The sequence below is a fragment of the Mirounga leonina genome, unplaced genomic scaffold, assembly GCF_011800145.1.
Source record: "Mirounga leonina isolate KUSES-001 unplaced genomic scaffold, KU_Mleo_1.0 Mir_94, whole genome shotgun sequence".
NCBI classification, from domain to species: domain Eukaryota; kingdom Metazoa; phylum Chordata; class Mammalia; order Carnivora; family Phocidae; genus Mirounga; species Mirounga leonina.
Window position 1 is genome coordinate 49,327,937 of NW_023270855.1, and position 25,935 is coordinate 49,353,871.

General features: G+C 56.9%; 4 protein-coding genes across 5 annotated transcripts; 3 read left to right on the plus strand and 1 right to left on the minus strand.

Annotated features, from left to right (window-relative positions):
* Positions 1-5: 5 nt before the first annotated feature.
* On the plus strand, positions 6-2,276 carry SAMD1 (sterile alpha motif domain containing 1; the record flags this gene model as incomplete). The annotated part of the gene is made up of 5 exons (XM_034997561.1): positions 6-335; positions 762-1,056; positions 1,152-1,248; positions 1,344-1,455; positions 1,549-2,276. Coding segments are annotated over 5 exons (993 nt in total), but the record flags the coding sequence as incomplete, so codon positions are not given.
* Positions 2,277-3,471: 1,195 nt separating this feature from the next.
* CUNH19orf67 (chromosome unknown C19orf67 homolog) lies at positions 3,472-6,250 on the plus strand. Its single transcript, XM_034997400.1, has 6 exons — positions 3,472-3,806; positions 4,497-4,641; positions 4,762-4,862; positions 4,950-5,135; positions 5,491-5,625; positions 6,076-6,250. The coding sequence occupies exons 1-6, from the start codon at positions 3,472-3,474 to the stop codon at positions 6,248-6,250; spliced, it is 1,077 nt and encodes a 358-aa protein (XP_034853291.1).
* Positions 6,251-9,789: 3,539 nt separating this feature from the next.
* MISP3 (MISP family member 3) lies at positions 9,790-13,141 on the minus strand. 2 transcript variants are annotated; one of them, XM_034997107.1, is made up of 3 exons: positions 11,848-13,141; positions 11,254-11,327; positions 9,790-10,982 (listed from the first exon to the last, which is right to left on the minus strand). In XM_034997107.1, the coding sequence occupies exons 1-3, from the start codon at positions 12,413-12,415 to the stop codon at positions 10,965-10,967; spliced, it is 660 nt and encodes a 219-aa protein (XP_034852998.1). In that variant the 5' UTR covers positions 12,416-13,141; the 3' UTR covers positions 9,790-10,964. The 2 variants fall into 2 exon arrangements, with proteins under 2 accessions (XP_034852998.1, XP_034852999.1); XM_034997108.1 differs by lacking the exons at positions 9,790-10,982; positions 11,254-11,327 and adding an exon at positions 11,334-11,474.
* An 8,675-nt stretch (positions 13,142-21,816) lies between these two features.
* PALM3 (paralemmin 3) lies at positions 21,817-25,908 on the plus strand. The gene is made up of 4 exons (XM_034996669.1): positions 21,817-21,953; positions 22,091-22,175; positions 23,990-24,035; positions 24,134-25,908. The coding sequence occupies exons 1-4, from the start codon at positions 21,838-21,840 to the stop codon at positions 25,906-25,908; spliced, it is 2,022 nt and encodes a 673-aa protein (XP_034852560.1). The 5' UTR covers positions 21,817-21,837.
* The last annotated feature ends 27 nt before the right edge of the window (positions 25,909-25,935 follow it).

The window sequence follows — 25,935 nt, forward strand, 5'->3', positions numbered from 1 at the left end:
CCCATCTCCGATCGCCGCCGCCGCCGCAGCCGCCGGCGCCGCCACAGCAGCAGCAGCCGCCGCCGCCGCAGCCACAGCAGCCGCCGGAGGGGGGCGCGGCGCGGGCCGGCGGCCCGGCGCGGCCCGTGAGCCTGCGGGAAGTCGTGCGCTACCTCGGGGGCAGCGGCGGCGCCGGCGGCCGCCTGACCCGCGGCCGCGTGCAGGGGTTGCTGGAGGAAGAGGCGGCAGCGCGGGGCCGCCTGGAGCGCACCCGCCTCGGAGCGCTCGCGCTGCCCCGCGGGGACAGGCCCGGACGGGCGCCGCCGGCCGCCAGCGCCCGCGCGTCGCGGAGCAAGGTGAGCGCGCCGGGGAAGGGCGGGGGGGTGCCGCGCGGTAGGCAGGTGCGGGCGAAGTTGGTGGCGGGGCGCGAGTCCCGGGAGGAACCGGGTGGCGGGCGGCCCTGGCTTTTCGCGTCTTTCCTGCGGGTTCGGCGCATGGTGACCTTGGCAAGTGACTTAATCTTGCCGAGCCTCAGTTTCCTCCGCTTGTAAAACGGGACTTAATAGCAGTAGCGACCCCTTGAGGTTGTTGAGCGAGTTTAGTGAGATTTGGCTACCGAGGGCTTTATTAACACAGAGCCTGGCACGGACTGAATGCGTAAAAGTTAGTCCGTGTTGGTATTAAAGGTGGGTGTTAAGCACACCACTCGGTCCTGGATCCCAGGGACTGGGCCCAGGGCCAGAACAGCTACTAACCTTTCCCGGCTCTCTCCCCGGCACCAGAGAGGTGGAGAAGAGCGAGTGCTTGAGAAGGAAGAGGAGGAAGAAGATGATGAAGAGGAAGATGATGAAGACGATGTGTCTGAGGGCTCGGAGGTGCCTGAGGGTGACCGCCCAGCAGGTGCCCAGCACCACCAGCTTAATGGCGAGCGAGGGCCTCAGAGTGCCAAGGAGAGGGTCAAGGAGTGGACACCCTGTGGACCCCACCAGGGCCAGGATGAAAGCCGGGGGCCGGCACCAGGCAGTGGTACCCGCCAAGTGTTCTCCATGGCAGCCATGAATAAGGAAGGGGGATCAGGTAAGGATCTCTCTGAGTTGGGGGGGGGGTATTGCCTGGTGGGGAGGAACTGAGCCCCAAGACAAAGCCACAGGCATATGTGTTTTCTTTCCCAGCCTCTGCTGCCACTGGGCCAGACTCCCCATCCCCTGTGCCTTTGCCCCCAGGAAAACCAGCCCTACCAGGGGCTGATGGAACCCCCTTTGGCTGTCCGTAAGTGGGGTATTTGAGACATGGGAGTGTCGCCTGTGTGTGTGTAAGAGTCAGAGGAGTATCTCTGCTCACTGGTTCCTTCTGTTGTGACACAGTTCTGGGCGCAAAGAGAAGCCGGCTGACCCTGTGGAGTGGACGGTGATGGATGTGGTTGAGTACTTCACGGAGGCCGGCTTCCCGGAGCAGGCAACAGCTTTCCAAGAGCAGGCGAGTTCTCAGCCCTCGGTGTACCCCTCTATGCCAGGGCCTCAGTGGGGGTCTGCTCTGACCTTGCTCGCTTGCTCTCTCCGTCCCACCCAGGAAATCGATGGCAAGTCTTTGCTGCTCATGCAGCGCACAGACGTGCTGACTGGCCTGTCCATCCGCCTGGGCCCGGCCCTGAAAATCTACGAGCACCACATCAAGGTGCTGCAGCAAGGCCACTTTGAGGATGACGACCCCGATGGCTTTCTAGGCTGAGCGCCCAGCCCCCCTCTGCCCCAACCCATTCCAGCCCCCATCTCACCCAAGACCCCCAGAGTCCAGGAGCTGGATGGGCACGCTCTCGGCCCTCGTAACAGATTCCAGTGAGGGGGCATTCCTCCCTACTCATCTCTTCCCTGTGTTTCCCCAGCATACACACATTTGGCCCCCAGCACATCCTGTACTCCATGACAGAGGAGTGTGGGGTGGGACCGGGCCTGCTCATTTCACCCCAGGAGGCCAGCCCTCCCCTCGAGTCTAGGACATTTTTGAAGAAAAAAGCAAAAAACAAAAACGGGGGCTTCCTATCTCCTCTAGATCTTCTTCAGTTCAGCCAGATGTTTCCTATATAAATGTTTTGTTCTGCCTGTTCATTCTGGTGGGTGGCCTTTCCTCTCTCCCCCACCACCCATGCCCCATCCCTGTCTGCCCCTGGGAACAGCTGGGGTGGGGTCTCTGGGTCTTCCCTAACCCTCTCCTTTCTTTCTGTTGGTTGTTGCTCCAGCTGGCTGTATTGCTTTTTAATATTGCACCGAAGGTTTTTTAAATAAAGTTTAAAAAAAAAATGCCAGGAGTTCGATTTTATGAATGGAATGGGGGGAGGGGCTTGAAGAGCTATGGGCCTCCTGGGAGAGTCTAGGGTTAAGACAAAATTGTTTGAGGAGGAAGACAGGTAGTGCATGGGGCTGCTTGACAGCCAGCTAGGACAGGACGTGCATCAGGAGAGCGGGAATATTTGCTTAGTTGGGTCATCTCCCGATGCTCAGGACAGTGCCCAGGCACACAGTAGGCGCTCAAATATTTGTTGAGTGACCAGCAGCTAACTAGGCTTTATGAGCATTTTCTCGGTTGTTCTCTCTGCAGCCCCATTGGCAGAGAGCTCATAAAACACCACTTTCTGGAGGAGGCAACTGGCTCAGCACAGCAAAGATGCTTGCTCAGGGTCACACAGGGTGGGGTCAGACACCTGTCTGAGTTCTTTACCCAGAGTCTTTTTAAGTGTAATTAATGTATTTGGCTTCCTAGCTGGCTATCAGCCTCGGCACGCCACCAAGAATCTAGTCTATAACGATTGGGGCGCAGGGGTCTGTTCTGGACCCACAGTAGGGTCTTCAGGCCTCTCGGTCCTCGCCGATAAAAGGAACAGGAGGGATGAGATCATGGGACCGGCACGTTTTTCCAAGTGAAGATTTTCAGGATTGTTATCAGTTGAAACAGCTACTGACATCACAAGTCCCTACTAAGTTCTAAGGCAGTTTCCCAACTCCATTAGAGTTTTTAAAAAATATATACAGCCTCTGGGGCCAGAGTCAGACTACGAGGCCTGGGCGTCCTCCCTTTATGTACCTGCGCTCCGGGTTTGGAAGCTCGGTAAAGACCCCTCTTCCCTAGGAAACTGCCTAGGAGAAAGGCGCTGGCCCCCGGGCCGCACCCCAGGACAGGGTCGCGCCAGCACCGGCCCAGGTCGCCTGTCTCGGACGCGTCCCCCAAGCCAGGTTCCGGGAGCGCGCATGTGCGCGGGGCCCCGCGGGCGCGCAGCGCGGACCGGAGAGGCGCGCCCCTCCCGCGTGTTGAAATTCAAACGAGGCGAACTCCCTCCGCGCGGCGCCGCGCCGGCAGAGAGGTCGAGGCAGGGGCGAGTTGGAAGGGGGCCGCATTCCCAGTCCCGGCAAGTCCGAGGTTCCCGGGGCGGGGTCGAACCCGCGGCCAACGTGAGCGGCGGAGGCTTAAAGAGCTGCGGCCCTCGCCTGCGACCCCACGATGGCTACCGAGCAGTGGTTCGTGGAGCCGCTCCCCCCGGGCCCGGGGGAAACACCGCCCCCGGACGACTTGGAACCTGGGGCGCAGCCCTGCGGAGACCCCTCCTGGTCGGCGTCCCCTGGCCGGCCTGGGGACCCACCGGAGGCAGAACCGGAGGACGTCCAGGGGCAGCTGCCGGAGGCCTCTACCGCTACTCCTTCCCCCGAGCCTCTCGCCCCGGGCCCAGGGCCCGCCCCTCCTCGCTTACCCCTGGACACCATGTTCAGCCCCATCACCGAACAGCTCCGCTACCTGCTCAAGAAGGCAGATGATTTCCAGAGCTACTTGCTTTACAGGTGATGCTGGACGGGGTCCTAGGTCCCGAGAATGAGACTGAGGAGAGGGTAATGGGATAGGCAACACATGCTAGGTTCCCAAACTCAAAAGCATCAGGAGCCAGAGACAGTAAATGAAGCCAGCTGATTGGGGCTCCCATTTCGAAGAGTGGTAAGAACTGTGTAGAAATTTGGGGTTAGGGAGCGCCTGCTATTATGTGGCCCCGGGGGGGCTGCCAATTCACGAGGACTCCCACTTTTTAACTGTTGGCTTACATTCTGAACCCTGGGCAGGCTAAACAAAACCAATCTGGGCCAGATTTGGCCCAACCGGCTACCAGTGTGAGGAGACCCCCACCCCCACCCCACCACCAAAGGATAGTGTGATGTCCAGCCCAGGGGGAAAGGGACTGGAATTCTCACACTTCAGTGTCCATTGGAATCCTCGGGGAGGCTGTTTAAACCCTAGATTTCTAGGCTCCACCCTACAGGAAATTTTGAGTGAAAGTCAGTCGTAGAACTCAGGTGTCAGCATCTTAACAAGTGTTCCCAATGGTTTTGATGCAAATGGTCCGGGAAGATACTCTGAGAAAGGCCTGGCACGGGGGGAGTTTTTAATAGGGGGTCCAGGACAGGGGTCCAAGTCAGCAGTGAGTAGAATGGGAAACGGGGAGTGAGGGACTCCAGGCAAAGGCCCCCTTTTCCCTTGAGCAGGGACCGAGTGCAGAAGGAACAGATGGCAAAGGCCATGCCCACCTTCTTACAGATGTGTGAGCCCTACTTTCTCTACCTGGAGGCAGCCGCACGGAGTGTGCCCCCCATCTATGGAGCCCTGCAGGAGCTGGTCCGAAAGGGGGTGTGTGGAGCAGGTTTCCTAGACCCTATGCCCTTCTTCACCCCTCAGGAGTGGGAGATGATGGGGGGACGGCGATCCTGGCAGGCCAGCTAATCTCATTATGCCCCTTCTTCCATGCAGCTGTTGGAAATCTCTCAACAGCTGACCCTGCGCCTGGAACAGCTGGTCCTCATGTATGCCTCCTTCGGGTTCGTGGACCTGGAGGAGACTGACCCCCTAAGGTAAAAGGGTAGGAGACTGGAATGGGGGTGGGGAGAGGGTGGAGTCCAGAGCCCAGCCTCATTCCCCACTCTCCCATCTCCCGCCAGTATCTCCTGTTTCTTCTGCGGGAGGTTCTCCATCAGCCCTTCTCATGAGGTGTCCATCTTCAGATACTGCGCCCCAGCCGCCTACACCGCCAGCCGCTTCCCTCGATACCTCTACAAGAAGATGCGTTGGAACCTGGAAACCACCCCAGAGCCCAGCAGCAGGGGGCAAGATTCCCATGTGGATTAGTGAGTCCCCTTATAGAACCAGGGTTCTCCCCTCTCTCTGCAGAATGCCAGTGTGGGCCTCTGAACCACCACCACCACCAAAGCATGGAAAGCCAAGCAGGAAACCAAAGATCTTTGAAAGGCCATCCCCACCTTTAAAAAAAAAAAAAAAAAAAAAAATTCACCCTCCCATTAAAATAAAAGTCCTCATCTTAAAAGTAGGCTGACAGGGAGAAAAGGCCTCCGTGTTGAGCCACATCCCTACATGAGAATTTGAGGGCAAATTCTGAGGAGTTCTCCCTCACCCCCAAAATCAAAGCCCTCAAAAGAAGCTAGGAAACTGCTCATTCTTAACTGACACCCCCTCCCCTTCCAGCTATTTCCTGTGCTATCGAGATACATGGGAAGACACAGGCAAGAGTCCGGCCAATTCGTGCCCCCAGATCCAGAAGCTGTGGTCCATTGGCCGATGGGTGCCGCTAGGACCTGCCGAGGATGACCTTTATTCATGGTAGGAGTTAGGGCGATGGCAAAGTGGGTTTGGGGCTTGGAGGGAAGGGCAGAACCCCACCAAAGACCATCCACCTCCCCCAACATTGTTTCCCTTGGTAATAAGGATAGCATTTTATTGTGCCCTGAAAAGTGCTTTATGCAGACTTGTGTAACAACCCACTGAGGTCTATACTTTAAGCCCCATTTTACAAAGAAAACAGGTGCTCAGAGAGGTTAAGTTACCAGCCCAAGGACACACAGCTAGCTGGGTGATAGGCCAGGTCAGGGCTAGAGCTGTTCAGCCTCCCAAAGCCTCTAGGTTTCTCATCAACAAGGAAACCACTTTACCCCCAGGGTTTTTCCCACCCCCAGCTGAAACAAAGCCTCTTTCAGCCACAGCCTCTCACTCGAGAGGAGGGGCTCCCGAGAAGCAGGGGGCGCTCACGTCCAGGCCTGTCCCGGCCCCCAGGATTTTGTGCCCGCAGCCGCCTGGGGACTACCAGCAGCTGCTGACCATCGGCTTTGAGGAGCCCTCGCACATGCTGGCCACCGACCTGCTGGTGCAGATCCTCACGGGCCAGGCAGGCCCAGCCCGGCCCCCGAGCACGGCCGGGCTCGCGGCGTGGGCCGCGCAGGGGTCTTGAGCCTGGAGAGAGGGTGGGAGCTGGAGCTTGACAGTTCCGAACTCCAGGAGAGGGAGCAGGGGAGGGGCTCACTTGTTCTCCCAGTGCACCTCGGCCTCGCCTTCCAAGGGGCCAGGCCGAGCTGGCCAGTCCGCACCGGGTCCGGCCCGGCCGCGGAGCCCTTCACGTGGACACACCAGTTTTGCGTTAAATAAAAGAAAGAAAGAGGTCACAGGCTCAGCGTCCGCTCGCAGTGCCGCGCCCCACCCCTTGGGGCGAGGGAGCCCCGCCCACTCGCGCGGCCTTCTGGGAAATGTAGTCTTTGAAACAAAACCAAAGTCCCTCGACTGGCGGACAAGCGCTCAAGGCATGCGCAGAGGCGCACATGAAGCTCAAAGGGAAGTAGCAATGCCTGTCAACAACCGGAACCCAAAAAACCGCAAGTTTTGGGTAGCCGGGAAATTCAATGCCCAATGGGGGAAGGGACCCCGGAGCCACGCCCACTCTCGTATTTTGACCCGGAAGTGACTTCTTTTTACCGAAAAGACTTTCCCGACGTGCCCCAGAAAGGGCCGGGGGTCAGTTTCCTAAAGGCCAGAGTCAAATCTTCCTCTTCCAGCTTTTGGGTCATGGAGTGGATAGGTCGTCTTACTCCGCAGGGTGTTCGGGGCGCGCCGGGTGGGAAAGCCGTAAGGAACTCCAGCTTGGGATCTCTAACCTTAACTCCGACCTTGGACTGGAAAGGAGACCCGGGTTGAGAGAGGTAAACTCACCTATTCAAAGCTACAGCGAGCAAGCGGCGGAGCTCGAACCTGAACCGGGTCTTCCCGATTGCAGCTGGTCCCTTGCGAGAGGAAGGGTGTTCTTCCTGACCCGGCAGTCACTCATCTGCGAGTTACCCCCTTTCAGGCATGCCTTTTCGTTCCTTGTAGCATTTTTGGAGTCAGAGGAGAGACCTAACCTTTATGTTTTTGAGCAAAGCACTCACTTACCTAAAACTCCCTGGCACATTAGTATTCCAAGCCCCAGTTTAAGATGACAAAAACGGACATGAGAGGTAAAATTAATCATCCCGACTGGACACCAAAACCCTTGATCTTTTGGGGGGCGGGGGCGGGGGGGGTACAATTTCTGACTTCATCAAGATTGTTTAGTCTGAATGAGTTCAAGGGGATTCTGAAGCTTCCCAATACGGTTTTAAGTACACACACACACACACACACGAAGACTCTTTAGCTTGGTCCAAAAGAAGTTTAAATTGAGCCACAAGTGCGAGTCACATACGTAATTTCAAACATCCTAGTAACCACATTAAAAAAGGTAAGGTAAAAAATAAGAGCACGTTAATTTTAGTGATTTTTTTTTTAAAGATTTTATTTATTCATTTGAGACACAGATACAGAGCATGAGCAGGGAGAGAGGCAGAGGGAGAAGGAGAAGCAGGCTCCCTGCTGAGCCAGGAGCCCGATGTGGGGCTCGATCCCAGGACCCTGGGATCATGACCTGAGCAGAAGGCTCAGATGCTTAACCATCTGAGCCACCCAGGCGCCCCAGTGATTTTTATTTAACCCAACATATCAAAAATATTATTTCAACATATAATCAATGCAAGAAATTATTGAGATAGTTCTTTTTGGGTAGTAAGTTTGAAATCTGATGTCTTTCATGCTTACAGCACATCTCAGTTCAGACCAGCCACACAGCTTTAGACAGTCTCCCTTAAGGCCACTTAAAACTAAAGGTTTCTGGGGGCGCCTGGGTGGCTCAGTCATTAAGCGTCTGCCTTTGGCTCAAGTCATGATCCCAGGGTCCTAGGATCCAGCCCCTCATCAGGCTCCCTGCTCTGCAGGAAGCCTGCTTCTCCCTCTCCCACTCCCCCTGCTTGTGTTCTGTCTCTCGCTGTGTCTCTGTCAAATAAATAAAATCTTTTTTAAAAACTTAAAAAAAAACCCAAAGGTTTCTGGTGCATGGTGGCAGTACTGGGAGAGGAAGGAAACAGGCTTGATTTCCTGAATCCTGTTGCTTGTGAACTCTCGATAACCATGATTCTCCAACTTTAGCATGGAATCATGTGGAGGGTCTGATTTTTAAGTCTGGGATGGGGCCCAAGAATACGTTTGTGAGGAGTTCCCAAGCCATCCTTAGGCTGCTGGTCCAAGCACTACACTTTGAGAACTGCTAGCATAAGGCTACCTACATGATGGTTCGCAAACTTAGCTCCATGTGGGAAGCACCTGTAGAGCTTTAAAAAAAATAGTGAGGCCAAGCTTCCCGTCAGATTCTGATTTACTCGACATAAGGGTGCCTCAGGTGATTTCAATTTGCAGGAAAGGTTGAGAACCCAGGTCCACACTTTAGTAGTCCTGTCAACTCTACAGGCTTCGTTCTTAGCTCCCCTGCTGGGAATTAAGAATCAGCTCTGGCTGTTTCCATTTCCCACCTTGACAGTGCTGGATCTTTGCTTTCTCTGCAGAGTCACCATCAAGTATGCACTCAGTGTGCTGATGCTGGGATCAGGTGGTTCGTTTTTATTTATTTTATTTATTTTTTTTAAAGACTTTATTTATTTGACAGAGAGAGACAGTGAGAGAGGGAGAAGCAGGCTCCTGGCTGTGCAGGGAGCCTGATGCGGGGCTTGATCCCAGGACCCTGGGATCATGACCTGAGCCGAAGGCAGACACTTAACGACTGAGCCACCCAGGCACCCCAGGTGCTTCGTTTTTAGACTGAGCTTCTCTTGGGGTCCAATGCTGTGTGAGCATTATTTCATTCTTCATTAGCTACTTGTCCTCCCAATGGAGAATCAAGCCTGTTGCTAGACCCAGGGCATAAAGAGCTGGACAGATCCAAGCGTTGAAACAATGATTCTAAAACATTCCTGGGTCTTCTCTGGGTCTCAGTGCCCGCCTAAGAAGCTCGTACCCTAAAACCACAGAATAAAACTGCACAGATACACTTATTCAACTTAGGGTGTTCACAGACTCTCTTGAACCCCATGAAAGGGGGGCTTGAACCTCAGCTTGGGAGAGAAATTGAGGGCTTGGGAGAGAAATTAAGGCGGGCTTGACAGTTGACAGCTACGAGCTCTATTGCAAACAGGTGCTGCTTGTTGCACCTCCTGTGCCCCACACCCAATTTAAAAAGTTTTCTAGTCACATTTTTTAAATGTTTTATTTATTTATTTTTAAAGATTTTATTTATTTGACAGAGAGAGAAACAGCGAGAGAGGGAACACAAGCAGGGGGAGTGGGAGAGGGAGAAGCAGGGTCCCCGTGTAGCATGGAGCCCAATGCGGGGCTCGATCCCAGGACCCCGGGATCATGACCCGAGCGGAAGGCAGACGCTTAACAACTGAGCCACCCAGGCACCCCTAAAATATTTTATTTATTTATTTGAGAGAGAGCACAAGCAGGGGGAGCAGCAGAGGGAGAGAAGCAGGCTCCCTGCTGAGCAGGGAGCCCGACGTGGGGCTCCATCCCAGGACCCTGGGATCATGACCTGAGCCGAAGGCAGACACTTAACAGACTGACCCACCCAGGCGCCCCAAAAGTCACGTTTAAAGTTCAGATTTTTTTTTTTTTTAAAGATTTTATTTGAGAGAGAGAGTGTGTGTGCAGGGGGAGGGCAGGGGGAGATACAGACTCCCATGCCTAGTGGGAAGGCAGACATGGGGGCTCGATCCCCAGACCGCAGATCATAACCTGAACCTAAGACGCTTAACGGTCTGAACCCCCCGGGGTCCCCTAGATTTCTCTTTTAAAGGCTGGGTTTCCCCACCACCACCACCCCCGTGCTTTTGGAAATCAGAAGCTCTGGCACCACTGAGTTCACTCATTTGTAGTACTGCTGATAAGGAGGAACACTTACCTGCCCGTTGAAACAAGGCATTTTAAAGCACACCCCATTTCTCTCAATATCTGTCTGGGGTCTATAGGGCATGTGAAGTTTGCGATAGCTGGACAGATTATAAATGGCCTTGTATGCCCTGCTAAGAAGCTTGTACCCTTCACCACCACCGCCTTTTTTTAGTAGCTATTGTTTACGTCCCCAGGGCAGGAACAACCTCTTATCACCTCTGTCTAGCCCGCGCCCGGCTCCGGGCGTGCAGTTGGCACCAATAAATGTTGACGAGGTCTGGAAAAAGGAAGGGCTTGAGTTCATTTGTCCGAACGCCGCAGTTCGCTCCCGCGCCGCCAGGGGGCACCAAGACCCGGGCCGGGCCGGGGGAGACCAGCAGCCCCAGAACAGGGCGCTAAGGGGTACATTCTGTATTCCGGCCCGCGCCTCCTGCAGCTTTCTCAGGCCTTCCTCCGCCAGGCGCGCTCCAGCCGCAGCCCAGACGAAGGGACCCAGAGGAAAACAGCCTGAACTGCCCAGAAAGAAGGGGCTTTACTGGGGAGTGAGGGTAGCCGAGGCGGAGACCCTGGCCCTCTAATCGCAAAGGCCAGAGGGAGAGGCCAGTTGGGTTTGCAGGTAGGCGGAGGAGGGCCGAACAGTTTCACTGGCGGTTTGAGAATCGTAGTGTTTCCCAGCCGGGACTAACAGTTTTATAGAAGAGACTGGTCAATTTCACAGTCAGGTTCAAGGAGGAGCTGGTCGATTTCATCTTCCCCAGCGCAGACGGCTGGCCCTCTTCCAGGCCTTCAGTGGATTCCGAGAGCACTCCTGGGCACCCCTACCAGTTTCCTCTGATATGCATGTTACCTCTGGCAGGGGGTCCCAGCCTGCTGGAACCTCAAGGCTTCCGCTCCTCCTGGGGAGAGGAGGCCAGACGGAAGGCTGACTTTAAGCACCCGCGCACCGCAGGAGGGACACCCAGGCACAGGGTGGGGCGGTTTGGGCCCCGGGACTACCGCATCCTAGTCACCCCCGAGCCGTGCCCAGAACTTTGTGTCCTAGCCCAGAGTGACTTCCCAGGGGGCGCGGAGGTGCACGCTCCCTGACCCAGCACCCTGGCGCCCGAGGAGGAGGGGGGAGGGACGAGCGACTAGCGCTTGAGGCAAGAGGGGGAAAGGGGCTCCCACCTGCTCCAAGCCGCTCTCAGACGCCTTTCTGCGGGGAGGCCAGGTCACCGCCAGCTTTCCGTCGCCCCTGCTCGCTGCGGGGGAAGGGGCGCTCAGCCGGGGTTGCCCCTCCTGTCACCAGCTGGAGGCGGCCAGGACCAGGGAGGCCGGCCGCGCCCCTTAAACACACAGGCGTTTACCCTGCTTCCCATGGAAGCCTCCATTCTGAAGGAGGGAGCAACCTGAAGGAGGAGGGAGGCGAACCCAGAGTGGGGAGGTGGAAACTCGTAAATTCAGAGGGAGGCTCCAGGAGTGCCAGAACCCAAGCAGGGTTCCCTGGAACCCGATAAAGACACCTAGAATCCTCCTCCCTTTCTCGCCAAGAGCCTAGGTGAGGTGGATTCGGGAGTCGACCATTCCGAGTACGGGGTGGAGCACAGGGAGTGGGCAGCCCCGAAGCGTGGGCAGGGTACGGAGAGTTGGGGGGGCTGTCCCAGGAGTCTGGGAGCCCTGAGGGGGTACCTGAGGGCCAGAAGAGAGGGCACTGGAGTTGGGCAGTCGGTGAGGGCGGCTGGAGCCCCGACAGACCCCAGCGTCAGGGCGCGCGGGGCTTACCCGTGAGGCTCGGCGCGGGCTCCTTGAACTCGGCGGTGCCGTAGACGCTGAGCCGCTGGCGCTGCAGCTCCCGCTCGCGCTCACGCGCCTCGCTCACCTCCTGCTCCAGCAGCGACCGCGCGACCCGCGGCGGGGCGCGGGCCAGCACCGGGCACCGACCCTGCACGGCCGAGCGCGGCCGGCCTCCGGGATCGGGCAGCCCCTGCGGGACGGCGCCGCCTTCAGCCGCCGCCGAGGAGCCGCGTCCCCCGGCGGCCTCAAAGAATCGCTTGAGCTCGCCGAGCGCCGGCGGCGGCGGCCGGGCGCACCGCTCTGGGGCTGCGGGGCGCGCCAGCGCCGCCTGACGGTGGGCCTCCCGCTCGATGTCTCGCTGCATCTGCGCGCCCGCCCGCGCGCGCTCCAAGGCGCGCGGGAGCGCGGGGCCGGGGCCGGGCAGGCTGAGCACCGGCCGCACGCGCAGCTCGACGAGTTCTCGGCCTGCACCGCCAGGGCTCAGGCCTCGGCTCCGGCGCAGGCTCTCCTCGCGTTCGCAGCTGCGGCGGATTTCTCGCTCGATGGGCGTCTCCATGAACGGCTCCTCGGGGGCCTGCCGGGGGGTCTTCGGGCGCAGTAGAAAATGCTGCAGGGGGCCTTCGGAATCTGACCCCGAGGAGAAGGTCTCGGGATCCTGAAGGGGACACTGCTTCGGGAACCCCGCGCTTCGCGCTTTAGACGGCTCGGGGTCGTGGTTGCCGGGCCGGAGACTCTCAAACCCCCCCAGCTGCAGACGGCCCGGGGCGTTCTGCGTCCAGCCCCGCTGATGGCCCAAGGACTTCGCTCTCTTGCTCAGCTCTCTCCGCGTCCTGCTCTGCGGAGGGCACGGAGACCTTGCCTCCTGGCCTGGGGACCTCAGCGTCCTGCTCTGCGGCAGGCCCTGGGACTCAGCTGACCCGGGGGTCTCGGGGCCCCGCTCTTCGGACGACCCCAGGGCTCCGCTCTCTGGCCTGGGGGCCTCGGTGTCCAGGGTTGGGAGCAGCTCGGAAGACTTAGTTTCCAGCGCCGGAGTTTTGATGCCCAGAGCTGAGACCACGGTGCCCGGCGCGGCACCTGTGGCACAGTCACCGCCCGCGGGTTCCAAGGCGTCGCCTATCTCGGCCGTTTCTCTGACCCGCCCCTGGCCTCCAAGAACGGCCCCCCGGGGCAGGGCCGGGCACCGCCCCCTGCACCTGCAGGGAAGACTTACGGCCCCGCCCTCGGGGCGGGGAGGGGACGGGGGCCTCGGCAGGGCACCGCATTTCGTGCTCTGACGCGCCTCAGGTCAGCTCGGGGCACCAGACTTCTTGTAAGAGGTTTTCCCTGGACTCGGCCCGCCAGCTGGGAGACAAGTCTGGGTGCCGTTCAACTCTCGGGGCGCCACCCTGGCACCTTTTCGCTCCCACGTCCCCGGCATTCCCAGGAGGCTTGACCCCAACGGTGCCTCGGGCTGGGCCTTTGAACCGCTGGCCCTCTGGCGCTGGTGTCCTCCAAAGCCATCTTTCCGGGGCCTTGCTAGCCCCGCCCAGGCCGGCGGGCCACAACGCCCCTGGCCTCGGGGCGGTCCATCCACATTCCACCCTTGCAGCGTACGGCTCAGACTGGAGGGGGCGCCAGGAGCCCTCTCCTGGCGCGCCCCAGGCTCCCTCCGGGTTTCTGGGCTCAGCGAGGCCTTTTCCGAGAGGTGTGCCACTGCCCGCGTCAAGCTCAGAGGCTGCTTTCCCTTCACCCCTCCTGGAAAAGTCCTCGAGGCGCCCGCGGCCAAGTGCACTTCCAGATTGAGGGAAGAGGGACGGACACAGCGCGCCCAGGGCTTAGCGGAGCAGCTGCGGTTGAAAGGCGGTCACCTTGGGCTCAGGCGGCTGGAAAGTCCCCGGAGAGGTATCCAGGCTTGCGGTACGGAGCAGCTCCCCACAGGTGGCGCCAGACCGTGGCGTTCAAGGGCAGGACCGACGCCCCTAAAGGCAATTTCCACTCTTCCCCAGGCTCTCTCCAAATCTGACCTCTGGCCCCACTCCACCATTCTGGGGTGACCAGGAAGAAAGATATAGTTACCTAGAGAGAGGGGGAGCGCTAAACAGCCTCGGGAATAATCCAACTATCTGGTCACTCCTTCCCCCAATTCTCTGCCCACCCTGGTGACTTCCCTCCTTCCCACCCTCTCCTTCTACTCTCTCCCGGAGTAGGGAGAAGCAGTCTCCTTGCTGAGAAGGGAGAGGAGCCCCATGCAGGACTTGATCCTAGGACCCCGGGATCATGACCTGAGCCAAAGGCAGATGCTTACCGACTGAGCCACCTAGGCGTCCCCCAACCTCATACTTTTAAATGCCATCTCTGTGCTGATGTCTCTCAAATTTATATCTCTACCTCTGACTTCTCTGGGTTTTGGACTCATCTTCAACACTCTTCAGTGTAATAGATGTCAAACTGAACACTTTCAAAACTGAACTCTCGGATCCCCCCAACTCTACTCCCCACTATGTGTGGCAACTTATCCATTCTGTTTTTCATGCCCCAAACCTGGGAATCTACCTCAACCTCTCTCTCTCAGCCCTGCTCCAATCCATCCATATGTTGGATTGCTGTTGGATCTGCAGGCTCTGCCCCCCAAAACATATTCTGAATTTGTTCACATCTCTCCACCCTCATCCCAGCCACTTTACTGTCCCTCCAATGGCTCCCCACCACACTCAGAAGAAAAATCCAAATTCCCTCCTCTGACCCAGAAGGTCCTGCCCACTTCTCAGATCTCATCTTCGGACACTCCCTCCCTCACTCCTCCATTACAGCTTTTGTGCTTCCCTCAAACCCCCCAAGTGCACTCTTACCTCAGGGCCTTTGCGCTTACTTGCCTTTTTCCCTGCTTGGAAGGACTCATCACATGGCTGGCTTCTGCTATGCAGGTCTTAACTCAGATATCACTTCCTTAGACAAATAGTCCCTGATCACCCAGCCTGCATCACACACAGCCCTTCTCCATAACCCTAACCCTGCTGTTGGCTGTTAACTTGCAGAGCAGTTACCAGTTATCACTAATTGCCTTTATTTGTATATCATCTCTCTCCTCACCACCACCAAAAGTGAGCTGCCTTACAGCATTTTCTGTTTGGTCACGCCTAGACCCAACTACCCCATGCCTAGAACAGTGCCTGATACATAACAGTCGTTTAAGATTTATTTAATGATATGTACGAGGCACCTACCCCAGTGCTGGGAATAAAGAAACAAATCAGACTTGGAAGGTGCAGTTGAGTTTGGGAGACAGACACAATTATAAATAGAACAATCTTGCCTCGAAGTAGAATACAGGACAAGAATACAAAGGGAAGCCTACATACCATACATCTAACTATTTAACAGTTGTAAAATCAAACTACAAACAATTAAATAAAATACATTCTCAGGGCACCTGTGTGGTGCAGTCAGTTGAGCCTCCAACTCTTGATTTTGGCTCAGGTCATGATTTCAGAGTTGTGAGATCGAGCCCCACGTCAGCCTCTGTGTTCAGCACGGAGCCTGCTTGGGATTCTCTCTCCCTCTTCCTCTGCTCCTCCCCCTTGTGTGCGCACTCTCTCTCTCAAATAAATAAATAGATCTTTTTAAAAAATACATTCTCTCCTCCAAAAGGTAGAAACAACCCAAATGTCAATCAACACATGAATAGATAAATAAAATGTGGTAAATCCATACAATGGAATATTATTCAGGCGCCCTGGCTGGCTCAGTTGATGGAGCATGCAACTCTTGATCTCAGGGTTGTGAGTTCAAGCCCCACGTTGGGTGTAGAGATTACCTAAAAATATAAAATCTTAAAAAAAAAAAAAAGGAATATTATTCAGCCATAAAAAGAATGAAACACTGACACACACTACATTGTGGATGGATCTTAAAAACATTATGCTGAGTTAGGGCGCCTGGGTGGCTCAGTCGGTTGAGCGTCTGCCTTCAGCTCAGGTCGTGATCTCAGGGTCCTGGGATTGAGCCCTGTGTCAGGCTCCCTGCTCAGCGGGGAGTCTGCTTCTCCCTCTCTCTCTGCCTCTCCCCCTGCTCATGCTCTCTCTCTCTCACTTTCTCTCAAATAAATGAATCTTTAAAAAAAAAAAAAAGGCATTGTGCTGAGTGAAAGAAATCAGACATACAAAAGGCCACATAGTATGTGATTCTATTTATATGAAATGTCCAGAGTAGGTAAATCTACAGGGACAGACTGGTGGTTGCCAGGGGCTGGGGGAGGGGAAATCAGAAGAGATTATGCATGGGCGTGGGGTCTCCTTTTGGGGTGATGGAGATATTCCGGTGCCAGAGGGGATGGCTGCACAACACCGTGAATGTACTAAATGCCACTAATGGTAAATTTTATATGTATTTTACCACGATTAAAAACTGATTTAAAAAGTATGTTCTCTCCTCCTATCATGGCAAATGTACTTTCAGAATGACTTAGAAGGCCGGGTTCAAATGAAAACATTTTGAATCCCTAGGAGTCTTGTACTAGAATGTGGGGCTCAGGGAGACCTCAGCTCTCAGCCTGGCCCCCTTTCCAACCTTCAACTCTCTCCTGCATAGCAAGGAGCCTTGTGCCTGCCCCTGGGGACCCCGTGCCGCATGTCCAAGCTTGATCCTCACCCCTCCGCCAGTAGCTGCCCTTGACCACTTGTCAGGCTGGAGGTGGTGGGGTGAGGCGCACCCTGGCTGTGTGGTCTGCATTCAGGAAGCACAGGACCGTTTGGGCAGGGAATTCTGGGGTCTGAGTACCCCGGGTAAGATGTAAAAGAGGGAGGGAAGAGTTAGGTAGGCACATTCCCTTGGTCACATGGGGAGGGTCCTAGTGGGGGCAAGTTCCCTCCTCACTGAGGTTCATGTCAAATTGCACAGCGGGACCAAGACTGTGATGGGGGAAGGACTGGGGGCTGTGGGAGACTAGCCTGGAAAGTAAGAGATGATTTCCCCAAACGGCAAAGGGTAAATGAGGCATGCTGTCACCAGAGAAACAGGATGCTGGTCCTTTAAGAAGAGGATGGGGACGATAGAACACGGACCCTCAAGATTTGGGTAAGAAGTTCTCTGGACCTTCCTCACCACTGCCCCACCCCTAACTGTTATAGCATCTAAGGGGGGTCGGGGTCCTGGAGGCCACTTGATCTAATTCTCCATTTCACAAAGGGCAAACCACGGCCTAGAAACCTGGGGCAAGTCATCCACAGTTACCCAGGGGCCAGGCCTCCTGGTTCGCATGGTGCTCAGCCTCTGGTCTCCAGAATCCCTTAGCTGGATCAGTGCCTCCCTCCCCACCCAAGAACCAGGGTCCAAGAAGGGAGGGCAGTAGTTTATAAGAGTATCGCACGCGTGTGATGTGCCACGTTGGTGACCCTTGGTGGGCAGCTAGCTGGACTTGAGAGGCATCTGGGGTGCCAAGGACAGATGCCATTCTCTGGAGGGGTCAGTGACGCCCCATTCCCGCCCACACACTGCACCATGCATGTGAGTGTGTTCACTGTGAGGCAGCCAAGTGCGGCAAGGAGGCCAGTGGCTGGTAAATAATTTATCAGGACAGCTGATAGTACCTCCCCAGAACTGCCCGCCAGCCCCCAGCCCCCCTCGAGCCTCGTGCTTGCGCCTCCTGCCTCCTGGCCCAAACCAGCTGGACCAGCTTTCCCAGTGCCCTCCTGCAGCACCCCCTTCCCGCCAGCCAAGTCACAGCCTCCAGGGCACCTTCAGTCAAACGGGTGGTGGGTCCTGATCTTGGAGACCTGAAGGTGGGCTTCTGGGCAGAGATGGCCCTGCAGAGCCAGATGTGGTCTCCGGCCACACCCATGTAAGTGTCCGGGATCAGGGGGGTTGGTGGGCAGGGCCTGGGAGGGGCTCGGAGGTCGCTGGCCTTTCCCCGGGGGTGAGAGCCCCAGCTTGGCCTCTCCTAAGGGCACTAGGGGGAGTGGAGAGAGCTCAGCAGCCAACCCCATGGGCTTTTATGTCCCCCGCCCCCAGAGAGTCAGGTGGGAGATGTGGACCCCCACCTCCTTTTTTCAGGGATTTTCTGCAGGCAGTCTTCAAGCTCAAAGTCCAGCCTGGGGGTGGGGCTATGACTGGGGAGGGGGCAGGAAATGCCAGGGTCCCTCACTGCCATGTTTTGCCTCTAGAAACATCCCTCAGTGTCCAGGGTGGGAAAAAATGCTTGAGATACAACAGAAAAAGTTAACAGCTCCCAAACTGGGAAAGATGATGGCAAAATCGGAACCATCACCCGCTTAGTGAATGGTCACCAAGTGTTCCTGGTGACAAAAGGCCATGGCCACGAACACTGTTCTTGTAGAGTTGGAGATAAACACTATCAAACAGGGTGTGCAGAGAATTTTAATATTCAAGTTTTGAGGGCATTTTAAAGTAAGAGGGGGGAGGGGCTCCAGAGGTTTGTAAAGAGTTCCGGAAAAGAGTTTCCCTCCCCCGGGACCCCAATTTGGTTGCTCACTCTTTTGGGTCCCCCGTTGCATTATTCACCAACTACAAACCTGGTTGCCTAGCAATGGGAACCCGATCTCCACCCCCACCCCCCCAGCAAGGAAGAGGCAGGGAGATTACATCTTGGGAATGGGACAGCAGAGGGTGGGGACTTTAGCCCTCCCCCAAGGGCAAACTTATTAGCAGGGGGTCTGGGCTCCCTTTGGGATACCCTGCAAAGCATGACTTCAACCCCCTAGTCCAACTGAAATCGGAACTCCCAGGCTGATCTCTGGCCTCGTGGCTGCCATAAGAGGGTGACTAGACTCCCCTCTTCCCTGCAGTGTTCCCAGTGTTTTGGGCCTAAGAGCCCTGAGTTCTGATCTCCTGACTCAGTGATCTTAGACAAGTCTTTCCACTACTTCTTGGAGCCTCAGTTTCCCCATCCATAAAATAGGGACAGTAGTACGATTGCCTCCCAGGATCATTGGGAGGATTAAATGCATTACTGGAGACAAAGCATTTAACAGCACCTGGCATATGGTATGCACTGGCTAATAATGGTTGGCTGATTTTATTCTCAGAATATCAACTCAGCAAAGAGTGGACTACAGTGTCTCAAGATCAGGGCAGGGAGGGAGAGGCGGAGGTGACTGGGGGAGCCTAGCGGAAACCCTCTAGAGCACTTTGAGCACTATAGGTAATAAGCATTGCATTATTATGTCTTTATGGTGTCGCCAGGGAAGATCTGGGAGGCCCCAGCAGAGTCTGAGCAATGAGGCTAATGCTCACGCAATAGAGTTAGTGCTCAAATTAATAAATGTTTGAGGGCTTGCCCTGTGCCCTCCTCCCTGGGCTAAATGTCAGGGACAACAGGCAAATAGATAGATCCTTCTAGATATTGGCCTGTGAAGCATGTGCACATAGTGAGTGCTCAATGCACATCTGTGATGATAGGTTCATGTGACAATGACTGTCCCAACCCACAGAAAGGGTGGCTCTGTAGGCTGGGAAGTGGGGATCCTGGGGTGCTGCAAGGAGGTCAATGTTGGGGGGATCTCAGGTTAAACCTTAAACAGCAAGACCCCTCTGCCTCCTCCCAGCTCAAGAGTCCAACGCTAGGCTACGTGACCTGGTAACCTTTGCTCCCAGGGAGGAGAGTTGGCAGGTAGCTCCAGTTACCATGGCAATGGCATGTGTCCACTGTGGGATGGCCACTTTTCTCCCCAGACTCCCTCATCCCCCAGGGCTGAAGGTGTATCCCGGGTAGGAGCCGAGCTCTGGAGAGGGTGTGGAATTGGAAAGAGACACACAGCATGTTAGGGGCCTGGCAGGATTTGAGAGTGCCTGTAGGACAGCCTGGGAATGGTTCTTATAATTAACCATAAACATTATTAATCATAGGAATTACTAAAGTTATTAATAATAAATGACACTACTGTTTTTGGAACACTATGCCCTATTTTTTCCTGCATGGGTGTTTCCTTGCATGGGCACCTCTCTGCAAGGTGAGGATCAAGTTATTCCAGCCCATTTTACACATGAGGAAACTGAGGCTCAGAGAAGTGATGTAAGGCCTAGGAAGGGCTTTAGCTCAACTTGTCATGGTCTCTGCTCTCCCCGCCCCCCCATAGGACCCCTGGGCTCTCCCCCAACTCCTTTCAGTTGCAAAGGGGAGGTAGAAGAAAATGCTGGGCTTTGGTTGGTTTCCAAGCAGCTCAGGGATCTTGGCTCAGAGAGGAGCATTCAGGAGGTGGCCTGATGCGGGGCGGGGCCCTGGGAGACACCCTCCGCAGTGTGTGCCTTCTCCCCACAGGCCCATGGCCGAGAGCTCCCTCTACCGGCAGCGGCTAGAGGTCATCGCTGTAAGTGAAGCCCTCCCAGGGCGCTCCGCCCGGCGTGCTGGGCACTCCTAGTCTTGCCCCAGGTCTCTTCCTCACCTCTCTCTCAATCCGGGAAGCAGGCCTAACGCTGTGAAGTGTGTGGTGGGGGGAGGAGGGGGAAGGCACCCTCAGCTCCAGCCCTGCCTGGGGCGCCCCACCTAAATCCTCAGGCCCCTCTGCTCCCCAGTTCCTCTATGCGGTCACCACCACCCTCAGAATGGTGAGGCTGTGTACTCCACACTCCGATGCTCCATTCTTGAACCCCTGTCTCCCAAACACCCCATGTCTGAACCCCATTTCTCAGACCCCCATCTCTGGATCCTCATCTCTCTGGATCCCATCTCTGTGAACCCCATCTCATTAATCCCTAGTCTCTGATCTCCCGCTTCTGCACCCCCATCTTCCTGGACCCCATCTCTACACCCCGGTCTCTCTGAACCTCCATCCTTCTGACCCCTATATCTGTACCCCATCCCTCTGAACCCCCATCTCACTAACTCCTATCTCTCAGCCCTCGATTTCTGCACCTCCATCTCTCCGGACCCCATCTCTACGCCCCAGTCTCTCTGGACGCTCACGACGGCACCCCTCCCTCTGATATCCATAACTGGACCTCCAGTTCTCTGAACCCCCCCCCCTCTGTAACCCTATATCTCAGACCCCCACAGCTCCGTCTCCCCCTTGGGGATCCCCATTCCAAGGCCCCGCCCCCGCCCCCTTCCACAGACCCCCATTCGGCGCGGGCGAGGCCTCCGCAGCATCCCGGGCGCGGCCGGCCCCGCCCCCGCCGCCCCGCCCCCACCCGCTGCTGAGTCAGCGCCTCCGCAGCCCCCTCCCCGCCCGGGGCCCCGACGTGCTCTCCGCCGCCCCGCCCGGCTCGCAGCCCCGGGAGCCCCGGGAGCCCCCGCGAGCCCCGCGGAGGAGGGAAGGCGGAAAGGGAGGCGGCGGCCCCGCCCGGCCCGTGGGCAGCTCCCGGTCCTCTGTGCGCAGGAGAAGCGGCGGCTGCAGGAGGCGATCCGCGCCGCGCGCCGGGAGCTGGAGGAGGAGAAACTCCGCGTGGAGCGGCTCAAGGTTGGGGGCGGGCAGGGGCGCCTTTCCAGCCTGGGCAATGAAGTGGGGGTGTCTGTGAGAGTCGGTTTGGGGGGAATCATAGGAGCCTGTGTCCAATTTGGGGGAGCAATTGGGGGCATGGGTTCCAGCTTGGGGGGCATTTTTCCTCTGCTTGGGAGAGTGGGGGGAGGTAGTGGTGGTGATGGGGACATTTGTACCACCTTTGGGGGAAGAGTATGGGGACAGTGAAGGTGTTTGTCCAGCTTCGGGGTAGGGAGGGGCCAAAAGAGACGTTGCTTTCACCTCTGCCGGCGCCTGTCCCATTCTGGAAGATGATGGGTGTTTTGTTCTAGGCTGGAAGAGCTATGGGCTGGTAATGGGGTGTCTGTCCCACCCGGCAATATTGGGGTGCACTGTGAGGCCATGTATCATATCCCACCCTGAAGGAGAAATGTCTGTCCCATTCGGGTGGTTTTGGACAATAAGAAATCTTCCCAGCCTAGGAGATTAGGAGGGGACCCTACATGGGGGGGGGGGGGGGGGGAGCCAGTGTGCACAGCCCGAGCTCCCTTCCCATGCCCAGAGGAAGTCTCTCCGGGAGCGTTGGCTAATGGACGGGTCGGCTGAGGGGACGGAGCTGCAGGAGGAGTCTGCCTCGAAAGACCCCCAGTCACCTGAGGGCCAGGCTCAGGCCCGAATCCAGAACTTGGAAGACAGCTTGTTCACGTGAGTCGGGCCCCTGCCAGCCTGGCTAGGCCAGGTCCCCAGGTCCACTCCAGGGAAGTGGCAAATTGGGGATTGGTGGTGGCGGGGGAGCATTGAGCCTGGGGGCCTGGCTCCCAGCAGCCTCCTCTCTTCCTCAGACTCCAATCCCAGCTGCAGCTGTTGCAAGGTGCATCCACAGGTGCCCAGCACAAGTCCTCAGGCAAGCCCACCTGGCGCAGACAGGTGAGGGGCCAGGGGAGCAAACTGGGCGGGGGGGAGGCGGCCAGCAGGGACAGAAGCAGGATTTCTCCAAGTGCAGTTTAACCAGTGAGTCCTCTGCTATTTCTTGCTTTGTGGTCTTGGACAAGTCGCTTGCCTTGCTCCAGCCTGTTTCCCTAGGTCTAAAATGAGAATAGCAACAGCACAGAGCTGGATGAGATGAGGGGGCGGGTCAACAAGATCATAGCTTCGCACCAGGCACGGGCATGAGGAAAAGTTTTCCTATATGATTGCTAATATGGCCAGAATGAGGAATACAGTGGGAAAATGGGGGGGGGGGGGTGCTCATGGAATTTGGCCTCAGAGTGAGGAATGGGTCACCGTGAGATGCTCTTGTGATCTGGGGCATCCACATGGGCTTTTGTTTTATTTATTTATTTTTTTAAGATTTTTTAAAATTTATTTATCTGAGAGAGAGAATGGGAGACAGAGAGCATGAGAGGGGGAGGATCAGAGGGAGAAGCAGACTCTCCGCTGAGCAGGGAGTCCGATGCGGGACTCGATTCCGGGACTCCAGGATCATGACCTGAGCTGAAGGCAGTCGCTTAACCAACTGAGCCACCCAGGCGCCCCAACACATGGGCTTTTGTTTTAGTAGACTTTTATTAAGATATATTCTGCATGCTATGCAACATACAGGCTTTCAACAACTTCACATTAAAATCTGGCTCTCTGAGTTGTCCCTGAAGTCCAAAGATCTGGCAACATTTGTGCCTGGCCACAGTGAGGTGCAGCTTTTCCACAGTCGCCTGCTCTCCCTGATGTCTGACCTTAGCTCCTAGGTGCCCATTTCAGGGCACAGAGGGAGAAGGAGCCCTGTTCACGGATGTGGGAAGCACTTGTTGGGTTTTTAGCATAGGCCAGGAGTTCTTGCCAGAGAGGTGCAAGTTAGGATTCCTGGCCCACGGGAGCTCACTGTCCAAGAGTCTGTGATGGGGGGAGACCTGGGCAGGGGAGGAGCACAGAGGAATCACCTGAGTGAAGTTGGGGGTTCAGGGAAGGCTTCTTGGAGGCAGTGCCATCTATATTGAATCTGAGTGGGAGCCAGGCAGGAGTGGAAAGAGAATTTCAGGCAGAGGAAGCAGCCCATGTAAAGGCCTGGAGGCTGGAAAGAGGATAAGATCAGAGAACTGTGAGGAGGAGATCCCTGGAGCTTGGCCATCCCTCCACTCCCCTCCCTGAGCCCATTTTCATACTCTCACACTGCCTGCCCCCCGCCCCACACTCCAGCTATGCTGACCCTCTTTTCTAGTTCTTGAACTTGTGTAGCTCATTGCAGCCCAAGGGCTTTTGCACTTGCTTTCCCCTTGGCCTGGAATGCCCTTACCTACCTCTTGACTCAAGGCTGGCTCTTCCTACCCTTCGGGTCTCTCTCTGTTCAGTGTCACTTCCTCCAGAGCCCCTCCTCCTGCTGTTTTATTTTTTCTGCCATAGTCTTGCTCACTCCCTGGCATTACCTGTTTATTTGTGTTTATGTTTATACCTCACCCCCCCGGAATGTAAGTCCCCATAGCAAAAGGCTTAAGTAAGTGTCCCTTCCTTGTCCCACAGCAACCTCAGTAGCTGACAGAGTAGGTCCCTAATATAGAGCTATGGCTCATGGGCACAGTATTGATTAAGGACCTACTGTGTATGAGGCATTAGAGCAGGGGGTGATAAGACAGGTGAGGAAGGCTGAGGGTATGGTCCTGAGCGAGATGGGCTGGGGGGACCCGCATGCAGGGACGCTGGAGGTGGAGACACCGGCTGGCCTGACCTTGTCTCTGCCATCCCTACAGGGTCACCGACCTCTCTCCCAGCCTACCGTGGAGGCAGGTCCCCCAGGTGGGTGTTTGTGCTCAGGCCTGGGGGGTCCCAAGAAGAGGGGCCTGAATCTGGGGGGTCAGAATCTCACTGTCACCCCCTGTCTCTCACTCCCCAAGACCACGCTGATCTGAACAAGAGAGCCTCCCTACCAGCTGGACCAGTGGACACGTCCCCAGAGTCCCCCTCTGAGCCCAGAGATGAGGCTGTCAGGGCTCCACCAGCCCTGAGGTTGTTCCCTGGGGCAGCAGGGGCCTCCTCAGAAGCCAATGGCCCCTGCCCTGGACCCAGCCCCCTTCCAGAGCAGGAGCCTTGTCAGGGGCAGGCAGCATCCAAGGGGGGCGTGGATGAGGCCAAAGGGGGTGTGGTGAAGGTGGTATGGGAGGGGCTGAGGGCCACAGAGGACTGTGCCATGGGGGCCACGGGCCCAGAGCTGGAAGCTAAGGTAGAGGAGATGGTGTTGGAGGCAGTTGGGGACAGGCAGGAAGCCAGCTGCCCAGAGCTCCCCTCCTGGGTGACAAAGGACAGGGGCATCGTGGAGGTGGTCTGGGAGGGGGTGGGAGGACCGGACAGCAGCGACTCAGAGGCCACAGGGGAGGCGGGCAGGGGCCAGAAGGCTGCGCAGACCGGCTCATCGAGGCTTCAGGTGAGACTGGAGGGAGCAGCTCCTGGAGAAGGTGGCATTCCCAGGGGCAGCCCTGATGCTGATGGGCCAGGGGGCTCTGGAGGAGAGGAGGGGTCTTTCATTTGGGTGGAGAGGGTGACCCTCAGCGAGGAGTGGGAGGAGCTGGTGGTGGAGGGATTGGAAGGGCCAAGGGTGTGGGGAAAGGGGGGAGGACCTGAGAGTCCACTGGGGGCAGAGAGGGGGGCAGGGGAGGAAGCCTGGGAGGCAGGGAGAAGCCAAGCAGAGGAACCAGTGGGCGGAGGAAAGGGGAGTGAGGAAAAGGCAGGGACAGAGCAGGAAGGAGCAGACATGTCTCTGATGGTGGAGAGGGAAGGAAGCAAGCCAGAGCAGAAAGTAGGTGAGGAAGAGCTAGAGGCAGAGAAGGAAGATGAGGAACCATTGGGAGTAGAGCAGAAAGGAGATGAAGAAAAGCTAGAGGCAACTGAAGAACCATTAGTGATGGAAAGAAAGGAAGGCAAGGAATCACCAAAGGTAGAGAGAACGGGAGGTGAGGAGCCACTGGAGGCCGAGGAAGGAGGTGAGGCGCCATTGGAGGCTGAGAAAGGAGGAGGTGAGGCGCCACTGGGGGCTGAGAAAGGAGGAGGAGAGGAGTCACTGAAGGCAGAGAAGGGAGGAATTGAGGCACCAGTGAAGGCAGAGAAAAGAGGAGGTGAAGAGCCATTGGAGGCCAAGAAAAGAGGAGGTGAGGAGTCACTGAAGGCAGAGAGAACAGGAGGTGAGGAGCCATTGGAGGCCGAGAAAGGAGGAGGTGAGGAACCACTGGAGGCAGAGAAGACCGAAGCAGTCGAGGAAGATCTGAGTCCAGAAGAGCAGAGAGAGTCCGGGGGAGGACAGGAATGTCAGGCAGAGGAGGTGAGTGAGGCAGGGGCTCCCTTGGGGGCCCAGGAAGAGTCAAGGCCAGAAGAAGAACCCCAGCCCCAGGAGAAGCAGGAAGGCTCCCTGGAGGAGAGATCTGTAAGACCCCAAAGCCCTGCTCAGGGCCAGGGCCCCTTGGGGGACGCCACCCCCCTCCTGGCGGAGACCCCCGCCCCACAGCAGCCTGCCGAGTGCCAGCCACTTCTTCGGGCGCAAGGGCCCAGGGCCCACCCCAGCGCCCGGCCCGTGCCCACCTATGCCCCTGCCCGGCAGCCCGAGCCATCTGCCCCTGCCGAGGGTGAAGAGGCAAGTGGCCCGAAGCAGAAGACGTGCCAGTGCTGTGCGGTCATGTGAGCCCACGCCCTCCGCCCCGCCCCAGCG